The sequence below is a fragment of the Ischnura elegans genome, chromosome 5 (assembly GCF_921293095.1).
Source record: "Ischnura elegans chromosome 5, ioIscEleg1.1, whole genome shotgun sequence".
Taxonomy (NCBI): domain Eukaryota; kingdom Metazoa; phylum Arthropoda; class Insecta; order Odonata; family Coenagrionidae; genus Ischnura; species Ischnura elegans.
In genome coordinates this window covers 27,784,959-27,803,273 of record NC_060250.1, presented here as the reverse complement: position 1 = coordinate 27,803,273, position 18,315 = coordinate 27,784,959, and the positions used below count along the sequence as shown (strand labels likewise).

Sequence of the window (18,315 nt, the reverse complement as noted above, 5' to 3'; positions counted from 1 at the left end):
TAGAAACGAACATGTCCTGAAGGTGCCATTAATACCACTACTAAGGGGCAAAGTATGCAACAAATTACAGTATGTATGTATATTATTTCTGTCTGCATCTTTTGGGCAGCCACCTAACCAAATCTCTATTTAATCACCTAGACTACTATCACAGAACATAGAAAGGGTCCTGTACACAATGAAATCGCAAATAATACAAAGAATAGAGGACCCTTATGCATAATCATCTCTAATTTTTCTCCCAGTAAATAAAATGATACGGCAATTTTCGCACAAAAGCAGAAATACGGCTTACGTTCCAACAGAGAAAACCGAGGCAAGTGCGCTGTAAATGAATGCAAGCAAATAATTAAAACCAACATTAATCAAAATAGAATTAAAAGTTTCTAAAGGCCTTTATACGGGATAGAATAACACGTACGATTTAATGTCTGATTACATGAACAATTTCGGTGGGCGTGAGCGTGTACGAATGCATGAATCAAATTAGATCAAGTTATATTATCTGTTCATTCATACGAACAATTTGGGTGGTTACATGGTGCATTTTCGCGTTCATACATTTAGAAATTAAACTTGTACGAGTTAATGTACCGTGGAAACAGGAAGTCTTTAAACTATGCGTTAGCGTCAACGTGGTGTTGTCATCCACTATTTACCGCCAGGCTATACCATATACCCTCTTATGCAAACCCTTAAAATGCAGGCTTTTATAATGATAGGTCAACTTCTGCCAAAATTCTGAATGCAATATGACTCATTGCCATAAATAAAGTGTATCATGTAATTGCTGCGAATTTAAGACAAAAACGTGTACAAAACTTGTGAACGAGCTGAAAACATTAACGAGTACAGTATCACAGTATCCCACGATGGGCACCCGGTCCAATAACCATCACTTTTACAGCAATACATGTTCTCCATTTAGGCCATCGAATCTGCTTGTTTAGCCGGGTAGCCAGTCATAATACAAAACACAACCCAACATCAAGATACTGGGGCAAGTACGCACTTAATCCACACGAATTTATCATTGCATCCGACATAAATCGAAACATTGAAAAAATTACAATAATGAACTAATTTCACCCTTGAAGTGGACGTATCCAACTACCATACACCCAAGATATACTCAAGCAGAAGCGTAATATTTTCCATACACAGCATCGCCAAGAATGTCGAAGGCATGAACCGCATGAACACTTCCAACATGTGTGGGTCGAAGCGTCGAAGGAAAAATGATTTTCGGACGAAAAGCGGAAGTGGCGCCTCAAGCTTTTATCAAAACTTTTGAAAGTGTGTGTGCCGTGCGTATTCACGACCTTTACGATTGACAAAAATGTTGTGCACGAATTAGAACGATACAAACATTTCTTGAATGAACATATTCAGCAATACAGTGAAAACAAAAATTGTTTAACGTATTCGGACATAATACTCATTAGATTGCTATGATTAGAATGTAGAGAATGAGCACACCGGAGTACACACTTTAAGTTGCTCAAACAGATAATGGATAAGTACCTCCTCTTTATCAGGCTATTCTGGCATCGTCTTTATCGGCCTATTCTATTAAGTCAGTGCTCAGCGGGTCTAACCTGAGTAATTTAATTCTACAAGCCCTTGTAAATGGCGCCACAAGCTTTGCAGTAAAAGTTCAGCAAGCGACCACGAATATTACACCCCTTGAAGCGACTGTACCTCAGTTTGGTTGACCTCAGTGAAGCAAAATGGTTGTTCAATCTGTACCAACGTCAGTAGTCGCAACTATCCCACGTGCGGCATGCTGGAAGCTAGGGTTGATGATTTCTCAGGTAGCCGGGAATAAGTTAAAAATTGATCTTGTCAGATTTTCAGAAACTCTTTATCAATTTTTTAGAACAGCTTCTATCATAATACCCGCCTGTCAGGTGAGATTCCTGCCCTGTTGTTTAACCCCGAAGTGTAAATTTATCCTTTGGTGTTAATGATCACCCCATTTATTTTTACAAATTTCCAACAAACTTAATCTGCTCTTGCTATACACTCGTTGGAATTTGTATTAGGGACAGTTGGTTAATTTTAAATAACTGCCACCGTGAAAATCTGATCAGTTTTGTTACATGATCAATTCATGTACTATGTCATAAAAATTTTATTCTTTGAATTGATACAGGTGATATACCTTTTGAAATTGCAATTTAGGTGAGGTGGTACATTGAAAATGATAACATCTTCTATTTCACACTGCATATTTATGGCAAACCTGACATGTTTCGACACTGTGTCATTCCCCAGAGTACACTGGCATTTTAAAAAATGGGGGCTAGTTGATGAATCCTCCTCAGGAATCCGGGAGTACCTCATTTCCTTTTTAACGCTTGTGTAAATGAGCATCATTGTTTTTCAGTCTATCAATTTTAGAATGCTTCGTGATCAGAAAATGACTTAAAAGTTTTGGAACCAGTCAGGCTTGCATCGGTATACCGTAATAATTTTTATTCCCATAATATATATATATTAATTTTTTGTCATTGTTGTTCATGGGCATTGCTGGGGTTCTTCAGGGCATTTTACGCAGAATGGGGGCAGGTAATTGCTCAATCTAATGTATGTACCAACGTGCAGTCAAAATTGCATTGTGTAAAGTGGTGAATTGTTAGAACGCATGCAAGAATGCATGGACGTAAAGGCCTGGTTACACGATATATTAACTTGTACGGGTTAATGTCTAAATGTATGAACGCGTGAATGAACACGAAAATGCACCGTGTAACCACCCAACTTGTGTGAATACATGAACGGAAAATAGCACCTCTTCTAAAGGCCTGTTTACACTGTACATTAACACGTACGGGTTAATGCCTAAATGTATGAACGCGAGAATGAACGACAAAATGCACTGTGTAACCACCCAACTTGTGCGAATGCATGCATAGAAAATAGAACCTGTTCTAATTTGGTTCATGCATTCGTACATGTTCTGTTCCGGTCCACAAAAATCATTCACGCAAACGTACATTAACTCGTATGTGTTAATGTATCGTGTAAACAGGCCTTAATTTGGTTCATGCATTTGTACATGTTCCGTTCCGGTCCACCAAAATCATTCACACAAAAGTACATGAACTTGTACGTATTAATGTACCGTGTAACCAGGCCTTAAGATGGCAAAATAGCCCCTGTTCTAATTTCGTTCGTGCATTAGTGCAATTGCATACCATAATGAGAAATCAATGCAATTCTAACATATGCTATATGTACCCCGTGTAAAGTGGCCTTTAGGTAAGCTTAGCCCCTCCAGGGCATTAATAGCAATGTGCATTAGGGTGCTGCCTTTTTTTTTTAATATGTGCTGCAATATCATATTGTGCTGTTACAAAATCACCCACATAAAATTTCAGCCTAACCAGACAGTATTTAGAGGTCACTCATGGCCCCCAAAATTGACAAATTTTGGTGTAGCACCAGGGATTGTGAGAGTATTGGTGACATGTGTGCAGGGTAGCACTGCCATACTGACAAGATGGTACAAGAATGAAATAATTCATTCCGGGTAACCTAGGTAATATGTTTTCTTATAATAATAAATGAAATCATGAGTAAAAATATTTTCTGCTAGGATCTGAGATACACCAATCGTCAAGGAATAAGCTGTCCTCCTGGAAACAGGTGCTCTCGCTATACAAGCACCTTACTCAGAAGAGAACCCTGGGTCAAAGTACAGCAGAGGTGGTTTGTGAGGTGAAGGAATTCTGGCATCACGCAAAAATCTTTGTTATGGGCGGTTATAACATAACTCCGAAGGTTCTCTAGCTTGGTAAAACTTTCTTAAAATATATGCAGGAGTAATTATGAGAAGAGCCAATTAGAAATAGCTTAGAGAGGGAGAGAAGGTTCATTCAAAGAGTACAATGATTCGCTTTCCAACATTGCAAGCAATAATGTCCTTGAAGGTTAAAGCATTCTCTAGGATGACAAAGACTTCCTACACTTACAACGATGGATGTGTTGACCTGGCTACATGGCTGGTGTTGATGAGGAATACACTCGCAGAGCAGAATGCCAAGTGGCAAAATGAAACTGATTTGAGGAGGAGAGTATTGGCTAAGGAAGAGATAGGCAATATTTTTTCTTGATTGAAAATTAAATACCAGCCCCAAAATAAATATGTGAACATAGTTATTGTAATAGATTCCTGAAAGACGAAGGATACATCCATTTTATTATATTATTTCCTCTTTGTAATGCTATAGATTCTCATGAAATATCATTTCTCATTGGTGCAGTTGTTGTAGCGATTAAAGTAAGTCAAGTAACATTGTTGAATTTTTGTTTGATATGGTAAATAATGAACAAAAAAATAGGATTACTTACACACCATTTCATCTCACTGATAAAAAAACTTACGTTATGTTTTTTTAAGTATACCGGGACTAGCCACGGTGATAACTTTTACGGGAGTCACCCGCAATGCACAATTGTGCGAAAAATCCACAGAGAAAAAATCATTCGCCTTGACCGGGATTCGAACCCGGATCCCTCGATTTCCGGCCGAGTGCTTTAGCCAGTTAAGCTACCGAGGCGTCATTCTTCCCTGTGGAAATTTGTGGACTATACCGGACAAGGTGGTATGGACTGCTGAGCATATTATGCGACGAGCAGTCCAAATCGTGCGCACGGCGCCACAGCCGGAGAGTAAGGTCCGAACTTTGAACACATATAGGTGTTCTCTCTTGACGAATTTAAGTATACCGGGACTAGCCACGGTGATAACTTTTACGGGAGTCACCCGCAATGCACAATTGTGCGAAAAATCCACAGAGAAAAAATCATTCGCCTTGACCGGGATTCGAACCCGGATCCCTCGATTTCCGGCCGAGTGCTTTAGCCAGTTAAGCTACCGAGGCGTCATAGTATAGTCCACAAATAGCGCCGGTATAGTCCACAAATTTCCACAGGGAAGAATGACGCCTCGGTAGCTTAACTGGCTAAAGCACTCGGCCGGAAATCGAGGGATCCGGGTTCGAATCCCGGTCAAGGCGAATGATTTTTTCTCTGTGGATTTTTCGTACGTTATGTTATTTTACTTGGCTTCATAGTAGTGGTTGTAGTTAAGTTTCTAAAAATTAATTCTTGTTTCCCTTACATTTCTAGCAATGGCGATTGATTCCTTACTTGGCATCATCTTATGTGATAAAAGTGTTTTCCGATATCATCATTGAGAAGTTTATTCAGGTAGCGATTTCCAGCACTATGAAGGATGACTCACATGAACTGGTATGTCATGTTTCAATTTTATTGTTAGTGTATCAGGTATCTTGAATTTAGTTGCCATTAGTGAGTTAATATGCTTCTTACTTTCAGCCTTGCTGCTTAAATGTTTATGGTATTATCTTGGCTATTGCTTAGAAATCTATGTATCACTTAAATGTGTCTAGTGGTTCCATATGTTATCACCCTGGTAAGGTGCGCAATCATCATAGCACACACCCATCCCTGAATGTTATCATTCGTTACTTAATTGGGAAGATCTTCTTTTTCTCTAGAGGAACATGAGCCATTCTAGAGGAAATATGATCATTTACTTGTGGGTGTAATGTAAATAAAAAGCTTTCTGAGAATTGTCGTAAAGAAATTTTTTTATTGGTGTTCATTCTGGGATGGCAAGTGTTTAGACAGGGTATCTTGATACTAGGTACCTGACGTTATTGAATAAACATCTTATAAGAGCTTTGAAGGTTAAGTGCTGCACCCAATTAAGCCTTGTGTGCTTCATCACTTCTGGCATGAGTGAATCTCTTTTGTTGTATCTTTCTTTTGGCAACTCTTGGTAGTTTTTTTCAATTTTTGGGTGTGCTAGTTTTGATGTGCACAAAGCAAAGATTCCTACCTATGTATTCTTGCATTTTTAATGCAGTTATTCTTCTTCAAACCTTCTTTGTGGCCACAATTCATTGAGGAGTGTTATGTTGTGATTTATTTGTACAATAATTGGAGTAACTGCATAGTAAACCTAATTAGCCAACTCAAAAGTGCATTTACACCGATTTTCCATCCATCCGTGGTGTTTCTCTTAAGCCACCTTCATATCCTCAATGAATCTGTTGGTATTGGTTTAAGGAGTTTAATATTTCCAAGTCTATCATATATTCCGTGAAAATGTTATTATGACTGAAATAACCACATAGGTTAAAATTAGGGATGGTTAGATCAGATACCTCGGATCCAAATATCTGCAGATATTGTCCTTCATCGGAACCTAAGTCGCGGAAGACATTGGATCTGGATCCTCAATTTTATATTTCAAAGAGACAAGCATAGATAGCCCCCTCAAAACAATTAGAGACGTACTGGAAACGCCAACTGCTTACATCATGTAGCTCGCCCGACCGCCCTGCTTCGCTTTGAAGACAACGACGTCACAATCTGACATGTTTGTCCTTGATACTCTCATTGCTTGAAAGACTAGGTGGAGGGATCGTGCTCCTTCCTCTCCATCTCTCCTTTATGCGCCTTTGCTACCCACCCCTTCCTCTCGAGATCGCTGAGCTGTGGTCTCATTATGTTCCCGCACCTTGTCGCACGTGAAGTCAATGTTATTGTAGACAGTGTCAATAGGGTAGTTTCCTTCATCAAATAAAATGAAAGGCATTGATTGCGCTTTGTTACCCAACATTAGTGTATTCATAATATACAAATCATTTGGTTTTATAAATCCCAGTTTAGACGAATGCTAATGGTCAATTTTAACCTCATTTGAAAAAGGTCAGATTGGCACCCATGTGATGCTACTCCATGTGACGTCACAGGGACCTAGATTCTATATGAGTAGTCAAGGAGTTTTACATCGTCTGAGATTATTAATGCATGCATGTGGCACAGAGCTCAGGGAAACATTTTTTAATAATTACCTGTTAAAATTGCCTATGGTCCGAAAGTTTCTTTCGTTTGATAGGGTATTAATAATCCTAATTTAAGCCAAGCGCTACCTGCTAGCAGGATACTCTGCTCCCTGCTAGCAGCCTGCATCGTATTGGCGCTCATAGCCTCGCACCAAGATGGCCCCACATGGCGGCAGCCGGAACCAGAATGAGGTCTTACAGACTTTTCCCAGCATTCATGCTTAGCCGTCACATTTTCGCACGCTTGAAAATTTTCACTTTTCATTTAATTTCGAAACATAGATATTGTCATTCAAAAATGTAAAAGCGTGAAATACATACTCCAGGAGTGATACTCTTTCAATTTAGGCAATTTAAAAAAGGTAAGAAACCACCCTATTATGTTCCAGGTTGTAATTTAATTCAATGATATACATATTGGTAAAAAATTTCATTGTGTGGAAACATTTTGATTGAGAAAATGACAAAATTCGGGGAAAAAATGCGTGAGGAAAATTTGAATACGTACTGTCAAATAACTTGAAAGCTTATAAAAATTATTTTTAATCAGTTAAAATATTAAAATGTGTATGCAAATCTAAATGGCATTCCTTTGATCGCATATACCCAGAAGAAACTTGAATAATTACTTCGTTTTATAGCAGACAATTAAAGATGTATTTGGATCCGAAAATATGCGAAGATCCGGCTCCAAAAATCTAGGAACTTTCGAATCTGGAAAAAAATCCTAGAACCGTCCATTCCTAGTAAAAACACATTAAATGATGTTGCTACATAGCATTAATTTTTTTTATTATCATATACATTTTTATTTTCAGACGTTCATGAGTTTACTGAATTGGGTGCGTTGCTCAAAATACACTATAATGTTCTAATCTTGGATACATATCCTCATTATAATGAAATGACATCCGTGAAATCCTATTCATATGCATCCCCCATTACACGAGATGTGCCTTGTAGTATAAACTCTTCTTACACTCATGTTTAAGAGCCATGCGGACCAACCACATTTGTTTCATGTTTTCTTACTAGGTTATTTTTATGAGGTTTGATTGTTTTGATTTAATTCATACCTCACTCATTGCAATCTCTCAATTGCAATTACTCAATGTGATGCTTATCAGCTTGCATACAGCCTCTTTGCCTTGAATGTTTAGGGAAAAGGCAAAATGGCTCACAACTAAATATTTTAAAATATTTATCTTAAGTGCAATCTAATGACTTCCATCTTCCTCTCTCCTTACAATAAAAAATAATCATTTGTGACTTTTTTTCTCACAGCAAAGCCTTGCAATTGAATTGCATGGGCTGCTTTCATCTGCTAAACCACTGTGCAGTTGGACTGCTCAGAAAGGAATTCAAGAATGCAGAGAAGCTTGCGGAGGACATGGCTATTTAAAATGTATGACTCACTAAGTTTGCTGATCATTAAATATAAGGGTTTTAGGTATTTTATGCGGTATTTTATGCTTAGTGACTAACTCTCAATTGCCTATGCTGATGATTGATCAATTAAGGTTGGTTGATCAAAAAACTCAAATGGCAAATATACTAATGTAATGGTAGTAATGGATGACATCCCTTTGTAGAATGGAAATACGTATATCATATGTTTCTACTACATCAACAAATAGTTGATGCTGGCATTTATTCCTCATTAACTTTTTTCATTATTAATCTTTTGAAGTATTTGTTTCTTACACTGACATATTTTTCATTGGTGTTAAGAGAGTAAAATTCCGTATTTCTCTAAATATAGTCTCTTCCCCTAATTTTGAGGCTTCAGTTTCGGGAAAAGTAAAAAAAAATGCGTTTGAATATTGTCCTCCCCTTTACTTTTACCTCGGCCATTTTTGGAAAAAAAAGGGGGCTATATTCAGACATAAACAGTAAATCAAATAATCCAAAGATTGGATAATTGACATTTGGATAAATTTTTGATTGTTAAATTACTATTAAGTGCTGCCGTAGGCATGTGGGCTACCATTTTAGCTCAAGGCATTGCCAGTTTCCATGATGAAAGTTTTTCAAAAATGCACCAATTTATATGCGGTTTGTCCCTAAAGGAAGGGCCTGTTTGTACTTACTGAATCTTGGAAAAAAATCATTCTGGCATGCTAAAGTGCACACAAGAGATTGGCTTCACAGCCCATATGTCTACTGGGCGGTTAAGTAAAATCAGCTGTTCATGTTATATTCATTAACTTAGTTTTTAGAATTTTAATTAGTACAGATTGGTTTCATACTCACATTACTTGTGTCAGGAGTAACTTTTCCTTGGCTTTGAATTAACTAAACATTTTTAATGCCCTAAACTTAAATTTTTAATTTAACTAAATATTTTTTATGCCCTCTTGCAGGTGCAGGATTTGGGAATCTGCGAAATGATAATGATGCCAACTGCACTTATGAAGGCGACAACAATGTCCTCCTTCAGCAGACAAGTAATTGGTTGCTACAACTCTGGTCTGCAGTCAAGTCCAAAGCTACCATATCTTCTCCATTGGGATCAATTTCTTTTCTAAAAAATTTTGTAACCATTCTGAAGAGAAGGTTTCACTTCAATTCACCTGCGGAAGTCGAGAATCCAGAAGGTATCACTTGTGGTGCTCAAATTATGCACATTATGACACTAATTGATTAGGCTAAAGCAGCGGTTCCCAAAGTGGGGGTCACGACCCCCTTGGGGGTCGTAGGCCGTTCGGAAAGGGGTCGCGAGATACTAATAATATGGTGAACAACGTACTTAAACTTGGACGACCATTTTTAGGGGGTCGCGGCTAAAAAGAATGAGCTAAAATGGGTCGCGGAAAGAAAAAGTTTGGGAACCGCTGGGCTAAAGTGTTCCATTGTCCATATTCATCACTTAGCTATTCACCAACATGAACTTCAAAGATTACACAGTTCATGATGAAAATAATGACTTATGCAATCAAATTTTGTTACATATTATTTTTGAAATTGTGAGGAGATTGTGTGTTAACTGGCGGGAAAGGGAATATCTTTGTCCTTTTTGACAGTGAAAGAAAATAGCTTGTTTTGAATGGAAGTGTGAATCTTAATTTTGACTTTCATTGCAAAGTGTGTAAATGATTTCGTGGAAGTAATACTAAATACTAGGGATGTGCGAGTACTCAAAAAATCGAGTTGAGTAGTTGGTACTCAACTAGAGTGCTTCGAGTAGCATTACGAATGTCAAGTCGAGTAGTTTTGGTAACAGAGCTGTCGAGGCCAGTAGGTCCAGCAATCTGCTGACAGAAGTGCTATCATGAAACTCTAAACTAAGTTCTATTGTTCGTTCACTTCGTCCATTTAAATTCCATGAGAATTCAAGACACATAATAATTGTTGATACAACTATGTATTAATAAAAATTCCCAAGGTTCCCAAATATTGTAACTTTGGCAAGAAAGTACCATATAAGTGCGTGTAATAGGTGCACCCCTACTTTGAGAATCGGAGCTAAAGAAAACAACTTTTCGGCATTTTTTTTATCCTATCACATGGTGTTGCAGACTTATGCCTGGAATTTCGACAGTCATCAAAATTTCCACTTTCAATACTATTAATTCACGGCGGCGTTTTTCAGCTAAATTTACACTATATGTATGGTGCTCAGAGATGAGTAGTTATTCACTTGTTGTCTTAACCTTATGATGCTTACTAGGGACGATTGGATCGGATATCTCAGATCCAAATATCCACGAGTAATGCCCTTCACCTTAAAGTACTTCGGATCCAAATTCGTCCAAGAAATTGAATATGCATCCGAAATTTTCAATCAATGCTTTCGTGAATGCAACGTCCCATAAGAGGGAGTAGCAAGAGTACCGATCCTCTCTTCGCATACACCGTTGCACTATGATGCTTGTCCTACTCATGAACATTTTTTTTCAAAAGCTCTCGTAGGAGTATTGCAATAGAATTACAGCCATGGAAAACTTTAAAGCAAAACACGACTGGCACATAGCATGAATCTTCCCAAGAGATTGAACAACAATCTCTCGGCTGTAAGATAATAACCACGGCGTAGATTTCACAAAATCACCCCCGGCCCTCCATCAGCCCATGCCTCTGATTTTTTTTCCTTTCCGAGAACTCACAGGCCATAAATCACTTGCCTCAAAGGAAGATATCAAGTTACATGGGAACAATTGAAACTTGTTTCATCCCAACCCCGTCTCACCAACTGACCTTGTTTGGTCTCCCTGCTTCAATTCTCCCAGTTTCTGAAGCCCAAATGCTAGGTGAGTCACCTACTGAGCTCGAAGATATCTCAATAGCTTTCAGCAATTGTATGATTGTATGACACACATGATGTTCAAAAAAGAATGAGACCTAATGCGACGCATATCTGACAGCATTTTAGTTTTTTAAGCTCAAATTTATTGACACAAAGATTTATAGTTACAACAAGGCTGCTAATATTCAAAATAGTCCAAACAGCACAATTTCGGAAGAAACAAGCGTAGCATGAGCGCATTAAAACAAGACAAGATGGACTGGAATCTTCAGGCAACTCAAACTGCGTATATCACATTGCTGCGTCTTCGCCCCTTCGCTTTGAAGGCAACAACATCACGTGCTAGATCGGAGGTGTTCTTCCTTTTCTCCTTTGCCCGTAGTCTCATTGCGTGAAAGGCGGAGGGAGCACGCTCCTTCCCCTCTTCCTCTCCTTTAGCACTCTTCACTTATAAGCATTTCCGATTTCTTCTATCCGCCTTTAGTCCAACAATGTACATACTCATTTGAATTTTTTAATCAGCAGTTTTGACACCAATATAATTTTCAATTGCAATAACCCAATAATAGAATCTGAAGATGATTTTTGAAAAATCAGGCCCTTAGGGTAATGGAAATTAATCGGCAAGACAGATGTTGATTATTGACCAGGTATTGTCCTTCAAAACTGCACGTTTCTCTACGTTTGATAAGCGATTACTATATGCAGTATAAATGCCGCGCTATGCCCACTAGTAGCACGTAGCAGTAAATTAAGTGCGCCCTCTGGAGTGAAATACTCTGCACGATCTTTTCCATGTTCACATCTGCAAATTTTTTCCTTGGGTATACTTACTCAAGTTAAAAAAATACAATTTAGTTTGAAATGGATTTTATTGCACCATTACTGGTATGTACTTTTGTGGGTAATAGGTTGTCTATAAATATATTTTTCATGTTTAATGGGTAAAAATTTTTTCCAGCAATCTTGGAGATGTACCAATGGCTTATCTGCTATCTTTTGGAATGCACAAAGAAGGCATATGACCGATATATGTCCAAGCCTTCTGGGGATAGTGAGGCATCGTTTGTGAAGGATGAAAAAGCCAATGCATTTATGGCTAGGAACAACACCCAGGCATATCTTGCTCACCCTCTGTCTCTGGCTTATGTGGAGCACTTCATGATTTCTGCCTTTTGGAAGAAGTGCATGGAGCAGCAGGATCCATCAATCCGCTCAGTTTTGCTAAAGCTGTGCGTATTGTTTGGTCTATGCAAGTTGGAATCTCATTTGGCAACCTTTTATGAAGGTATTATATCCTGTTCGTCCATATTTAATTGAATCTCTCTCTCTCTGAAGAAATAATTCACAACATTTTTAGTAATATTTGGACTCCCAAATACTTCATGGGATTGTAAGATCTAGGCTGTAGTAAATCTGTACTGACCAGGTGTTATGCTATTGGGCCTCATTTCATGGAATACATCCCTCTTTAACTGTATATATCTGAATAGAAATAATGTACAATATCTTTTTTCAGTTAAATTTTGACTCCAAAATATTTCATGACATATTTTACTGTATAGACTGATGCAAATCTGTATTCCACAGGGGGTTATGCTATTGGGCCTCATTTGGTGGAATTCGTAAGACATGGAATTGTAACCTTGTCCTCGCAGATCAAGGCAGATGCTGTTGCCTTAGCTGATGCCATTTCTCCCCCAGATTTCGTCCTTAACTCTGCACTTGGAAATTCAAATGGCGAGGTAAGCCTGTATTTCATTGTTTTGGTCTTTGACTAAACTTGTGTCTATAGATTTTATTATAAGTTGTAATTGTATGAGTGGAAAAATGGCTCCGCAATACAAAATTTCTATTGTGCATTCAACCTCTGTTATTTCACATTGATTATAATGATTGTTGATGTTACAGTGACACTGCATCAGCCGTATTTACTGTATATAAGGGGGTTGTAGTCTTTTGATGTTATGGTATTTAGTTCCATATAAAATTGTATGCAATATCCCCTATACCATTCCTCATCTGTTACATGAAAATTTATCTGCCCCTGCTACAAAGCAATCCATGTAATACTGACTTCTTTTCCACCTTGATGTCAGGAGGTCGCAACTTTTCTAGTCACAGTGAATTCATTGATAGGAAGTTTCATTGTGCAATGGCTTGTGGTAACATGAAAATGGTTGAAGTAAAGGTGCTTCGAGGTTGTAACCATCTCTGTGGTTACAGTTTGTTGAATCCTCAGCAGTTACAGTTACTTCTGGAGCTGAGTTTGTTCTGCTATTAGGTGTGATTGTTCTTGACTGCTTTCTTTACCCATTCCATTTTAAAATAGAAGGGGTACTTCATTTGTCCTATTAGCCTACTTGTTCCCTTTAGGATATTGGTGTAAAGATTAACATTATTTTAATTCAGGAAAGAAATGAGTAAATTATAAATCTAAATTATCTCATTAATATGCCATCAATTGGTAAATAATGTAATCCCCCAAATCATCTTTTAATGATCCCTTTTTCCGTCCAGAGTAAATTATTGAGCCATGCATTTAAGGTGGAAACCATGTATCCTAGTGCAGTAAATCCTCCATATAACAAATTTGACGGGACTAGAAAAATGGTGAATTTATAAAATAGCAATTCTAAGTATTTTCTAGTCCTCCATTTCTTCCTATCCTTAGGCACTTCCTTAATTTCCCTCTAGTTCTTCTTCCAATGATGTAGCCTATCATTAAAGTTGTCTTGGGTGTGTGGTGCCTCTCAGCTTATTTTCTGCTTCTAACATGTACCCTTTGTGTGTGATATATATCTCACCTATCCATCCAAATTCCCAAGTAAGATGAGATAGATTGCCCTCTCGCTTCAATATGATTTTCAAAGCTGTATGCATTTAATTTGATTTAAATTTCCTAGCAAAGCATGTAACATAATTAGGGGTGGTCGGATCAGATAGCTTGGATCCAAATATCCGTGGATATTGCCCTTCATCAGATACATCGGAGCCAAAGTTGCAGAAGACGTCAGATCTGGATCCGAAATTTTAATTAATAGCTTCAGTGAATGCAATGCCCCATAAGGGTGGAAAGAGTTCAGATTCTCTCTTCGAATGCACCGCCGCATGCGATTCTTATCCTATTCATGAACCGTTTTGTTTGAAAGCTCTCGCAGAGGTTACGTAGCAGAATTTCAGCCGTGGAAAATAAAAAAAGCAAAATACAACTGGCACATAAAGTGACTCTTCCCAAGAGATTGAACAATCATCGGGGGGAATCTCAGCGTCGTAGGATAATAACCACGTCAAAAGTACCTTTGCCGCAGATTTCAGAAAACCCCCGTAGGCCGTCCATCAGCCCATGCCTCTGTTTTTTTTTTGTTTCTGAAATCACACGGACCATAAATCATTGTCCTCTAAGGAGAATATCAAATTACACGAGAACAATTGAAGCGTATTTCATCTTACCCCATCTCACCAACTGACCTTTTTTGGCCTACCTGCTTCAATTCTCCATTTCAAGATGACAAATGCTAGGTGAGTGACTTTCTGGGCCCAAAGATGTCTCAATAGCTTCGACAATTAGATGACATGCACGAGATTTAAAAAAGAATTAGATCAAATGTGACGCATTCCTGACGATATTTCTGTTTATTTTTCAGCTTTAATTGATTGCCTTTAAGTTTTCTATTTACAATTAGACTATACATACTAATATGCAACATTGTCCAAACAGCACAATTTTCAAAGAAACAAGTGCAGCATTAATCCCTCAAACAAGTGGAGACGCATTGGAAACGCCAACTGCATATATCATGTATCGCCCGGCTTCGCTTTGAAGGCAATGACATCACTGAAGCAAGATCTGACTTGTTCGTCCTTGACTCCCTCATTTGTATCCTTGTTGCTGGAAATGCGGAGGGAGTGCGCTCCTGCGTGTGGAAAATTTGAATTCAGTCGATGGCAGTGGGGTAGCCAGGAATTTTGTTAGGGGGGGGTCCAAAACTAGATGGGAAATTTTTAAAAAAACAGGGTACAAAGTACAGGGTTTCAAACTAATTTTAACACTGTCATAATAGAAAAAACTTCATTTTTCAAAGAAATCTATTGTAAAATCATGAATTTTCAATGTTTTGTTTCCTTTTATGAAGGAAAGTAATTGTGTTTCTATTAGTGATGGGTCGATTCCAAAATTTTATCGATTCCGATCCCGATTCCGATTCTTACATTTCGATTCCGAATCTACCGATACCGATTCCATCGATTCTGATGCCATAGGCTCCAAGAAAAATATCACTTAATTCCAGGCAACAAGAAAACCACAATAAAAAATATTACTCTGTGAAAGAGTCAGTTGACAAAAGCATCTTTCATATCATCACTATGTAATTAAAATATAATAGCTAAATTTCAAAACAGAACATACCTGAATAGTGGTGTTACATGATAGGAGTTACTTAAGAATATTGGCACTCATAATATGTCGACCATATCTATGTATCCAAACTACTAGGGAGAGGCCTGAGTACAGAAATTTTCATAGCTTAATAAAGATTACATACTACGCATATGAATCATGTAATATTTGGCCCTTTCAAATTCTCGAGCAGAAAAACCAATTATTCTACATGCTCAACCAGCAGGTTTTGACGTCTCCATGCTACAGTATTACTGCCGGCAGAAAATTGCATTTTGCTACACACTTGTGTGATTGGGCAAGTACTTTCCTACCAAAATTACAAGATTTCGGAGACTTCGGAATTTTTATTAAAAATTACATCAACGATTTTTTTGGATCTTGAATCTTCATGGAATTCATGTGGACGAAGCGAACGAACTATAGAACTAAACTTTAGTTTTGTAGAGCCAAAAAAAATTCTATACTTCTCACATCATATAATCAACCTTAAAATCTCTTGCTTTTTTTAAGTTGAAGAAAGAAACTGAACGCTACAAATGAATATCACATCAGACGGACGCAGTTATGAAAAAGGCTAAAAGAGCCTTGTGGTGTGAAAACTCCCCCTTCCGCGCGACTCACCTCGGCGAAGGTGGAAAGGGAAAAAGGGTATCGGTTGTTGACTTCCACGGAAACCGTTCATTTTTCTCTCTCTTAAGCATGCTGACTTAATCTATTCACTTTACTTCAATACCCGAGGCATATTTCTTATGCGTGAGATGGTTACGAAAAATATCCAATCCTTAGTATTTTCACTCGAGTAATGCACTAAATGTTCAAGTCGATCTATACATAATCCTTTTAAATATCGTCAGTTTAGTGTTTTAAGTCAATGAAGACCATTATATATGCTTTAAATGACGATTTTCAAGACTAATGTTTTAAAAAACTTGAAAAATCGGTCTCAGTTACCGAGCCTTAGAGTTCCGCGACGTGTAGCTCAGCCTCGACGCGCGATTGAAAAATCGCTCTTATTTCCTACGTCGCTCACTTTTTTCCAAGATTCCTAATTAGTACTCTTTATAAATCTTTACTTTATATTGTGGTTCAAATTCTCCGAGTTATATTTTTCGTAAACGAAAGATAATATCTACTTTGTCAAATTTCACGTGAAAAACGGGTCGGCCATTTTGCGTTGTAAAACCAGGCAGTTGAGAGCCAAAATCTTCAAAAGTCATTGAATGTATAGGCAAAGCACCAGATCAAAGGAATATTGCGTTTTTATTCCATAAAACTCATACCAACGCAAAACCACTTGGATAAATTCAAAGATTTTTTGAGGAAAAACGATATCTCGCGTGGCATTGAAAAATTGGTCATGCTTGGGCCTCTGTATCTCACTAAAGGTTCGTTTTTATGTAAAATGTCATATACATCTATATATGGTAATGATTTATGAGTATTTACGCTAAGTTTCAAGTCTCTATCCCCAAAAAGGTCATTTTGGACTTTATTCCAGCTTTTTCCGATTTAGGACCAGTGTGCGCTGGGTAGGAAGACGATCGGCCGCCGCGGCTGGCGTAAAGGTATTCGGCGCCCACGTCGACAACTATAGTGTATACAGCAAGCTGCAACTACCAGGCCAAGGCATTAGAATGACTTATCGGCTTTAATAACAGCATTATTGCATGAGTTTCATGATAGCGCTTCCTGTCGGCAGATTGCTGGGCCTACTAGCCTCGAAAGCTCTGCAATCTTAAATACTCGACTCGACTCGACATTCGTAATGCTACTCGAAACGCTCGAGTCGAGTACCAACTACTCGATCGACTTGAATTTTCGAGTACTCGCACATCCCTAGAAGATAAGTGTTTTGTTATTACGATTACGTGGCACGAAAATTCAAATGACTGTTGGAAACGCGGTCGTATATTTTGTTGTTTGAAGTACTACTGGAATCGGAATCGATTTTTCACCTTCGCAAGTACTCGTTTTCGATTCCGGTTCTTGGTCGAGAATCGAGGAATCGAACCGACCCATCACTAGTTTCTATATTTCGTGAGGTCCGGACCCCCGGACTTCCCCCTCTTGCTACGCCACTAATCAGTGGTTTATCCAAAGATTTTTCCTATCTTCATTTCCAAACCCAAGCGTAACAGGTTAGGTCCTGAGCATGCAAAAATGTTTTTAAAAAACAACTTGAAAGCCTATAAAAATGGTCTTCAGTTTATAAAAATATTAAAATGTGTATGAAAATCTAAAAGGCATTCCTTTGATTGTATGTACCCAGAACAAACTTGAATAAATACTTCTTTTAGTAGCAGGAATTTGAAAATGCATTTGGATTGAAAAGCATCTGATCTGACAGATCCGGCTCTGAAAATCAAGGATCCGATCCGAATCCGGGTCCGAAAAAAATCCTGTATTAGTGCATCCCTAAACATCATATTTTTATATCATTTTGGTCAACTTTCTAATGTTAAATGTGCTCTCCTTACTCAGGTGTACAAGAATCTTCTGTCTGCATTCCTTCAAACACCAGGAGGATTGGATCGCCCACAATGGTGGGAAGACATTCGTCCAGCAAAAGCTAAGCTCTAGCTCAAATGTCACGTGATGCTGATGTTCAAAGAATGTAGCTGATATATTTGTCCGTTTTAAAAGGTAAATGGATGGGGAAAGATAAAAGGAATTTATTATTAACGTTGGAACCTCTCCTTATGAAATAATTGTGGTTTGTAAAAATTGTGTACATAATGTATATTTATATTTTTATAATTGTAATTTTAACAATGGTATAA

At 37.9% G+C, this 18,315-nt stretch overlaps 1 protein-coding gene across 1 annotated transcript in view; it reads left to right on the top strand.

Moving 5' to 3' along the window:
* LOC124158631 (peroxisomal acyl-coenzyme A oxidase 3-like) overlaps positions 1 to 18,162 on the top strand; it is a 38,647-nt gene extending 20,485 nt beyond the window's left edge. Inside the window, exons 8-13 of the mRNA XM_046533820.1 lie at positions 5,137 to 5,259; positions 8,169 to 8,289; positions 9,248 to 9,481; positions 12,092 to 12,418; positions 12,721 to 12,875; positions 18,017 to 18,162. Coding sequence (XP_046389776.1) covers positions 5,137 to 5,259; positions 8,169 to 8,289; positions 9,248 to 9,481; positions 12,092 to 12,418; positions 12,721 to 12,875; positions 18,017 to 18,115 — 1,059 coding nt within the window. The 3' untranslated portion in view covers positions 18,116 to 18,162. The remainder of the gene's footprint in view (positions 1 to 5,136; positions 5,260 to 8,168; positions 8,290 to 9,247; positions 9,482 to 12,091; positions 12,419 to 12,720; positions 12,876 to 18,016) is intronic.
* The last annotated feature ends 153 nt before the right edge of the window (positions 18,163 to 18,315 follow it).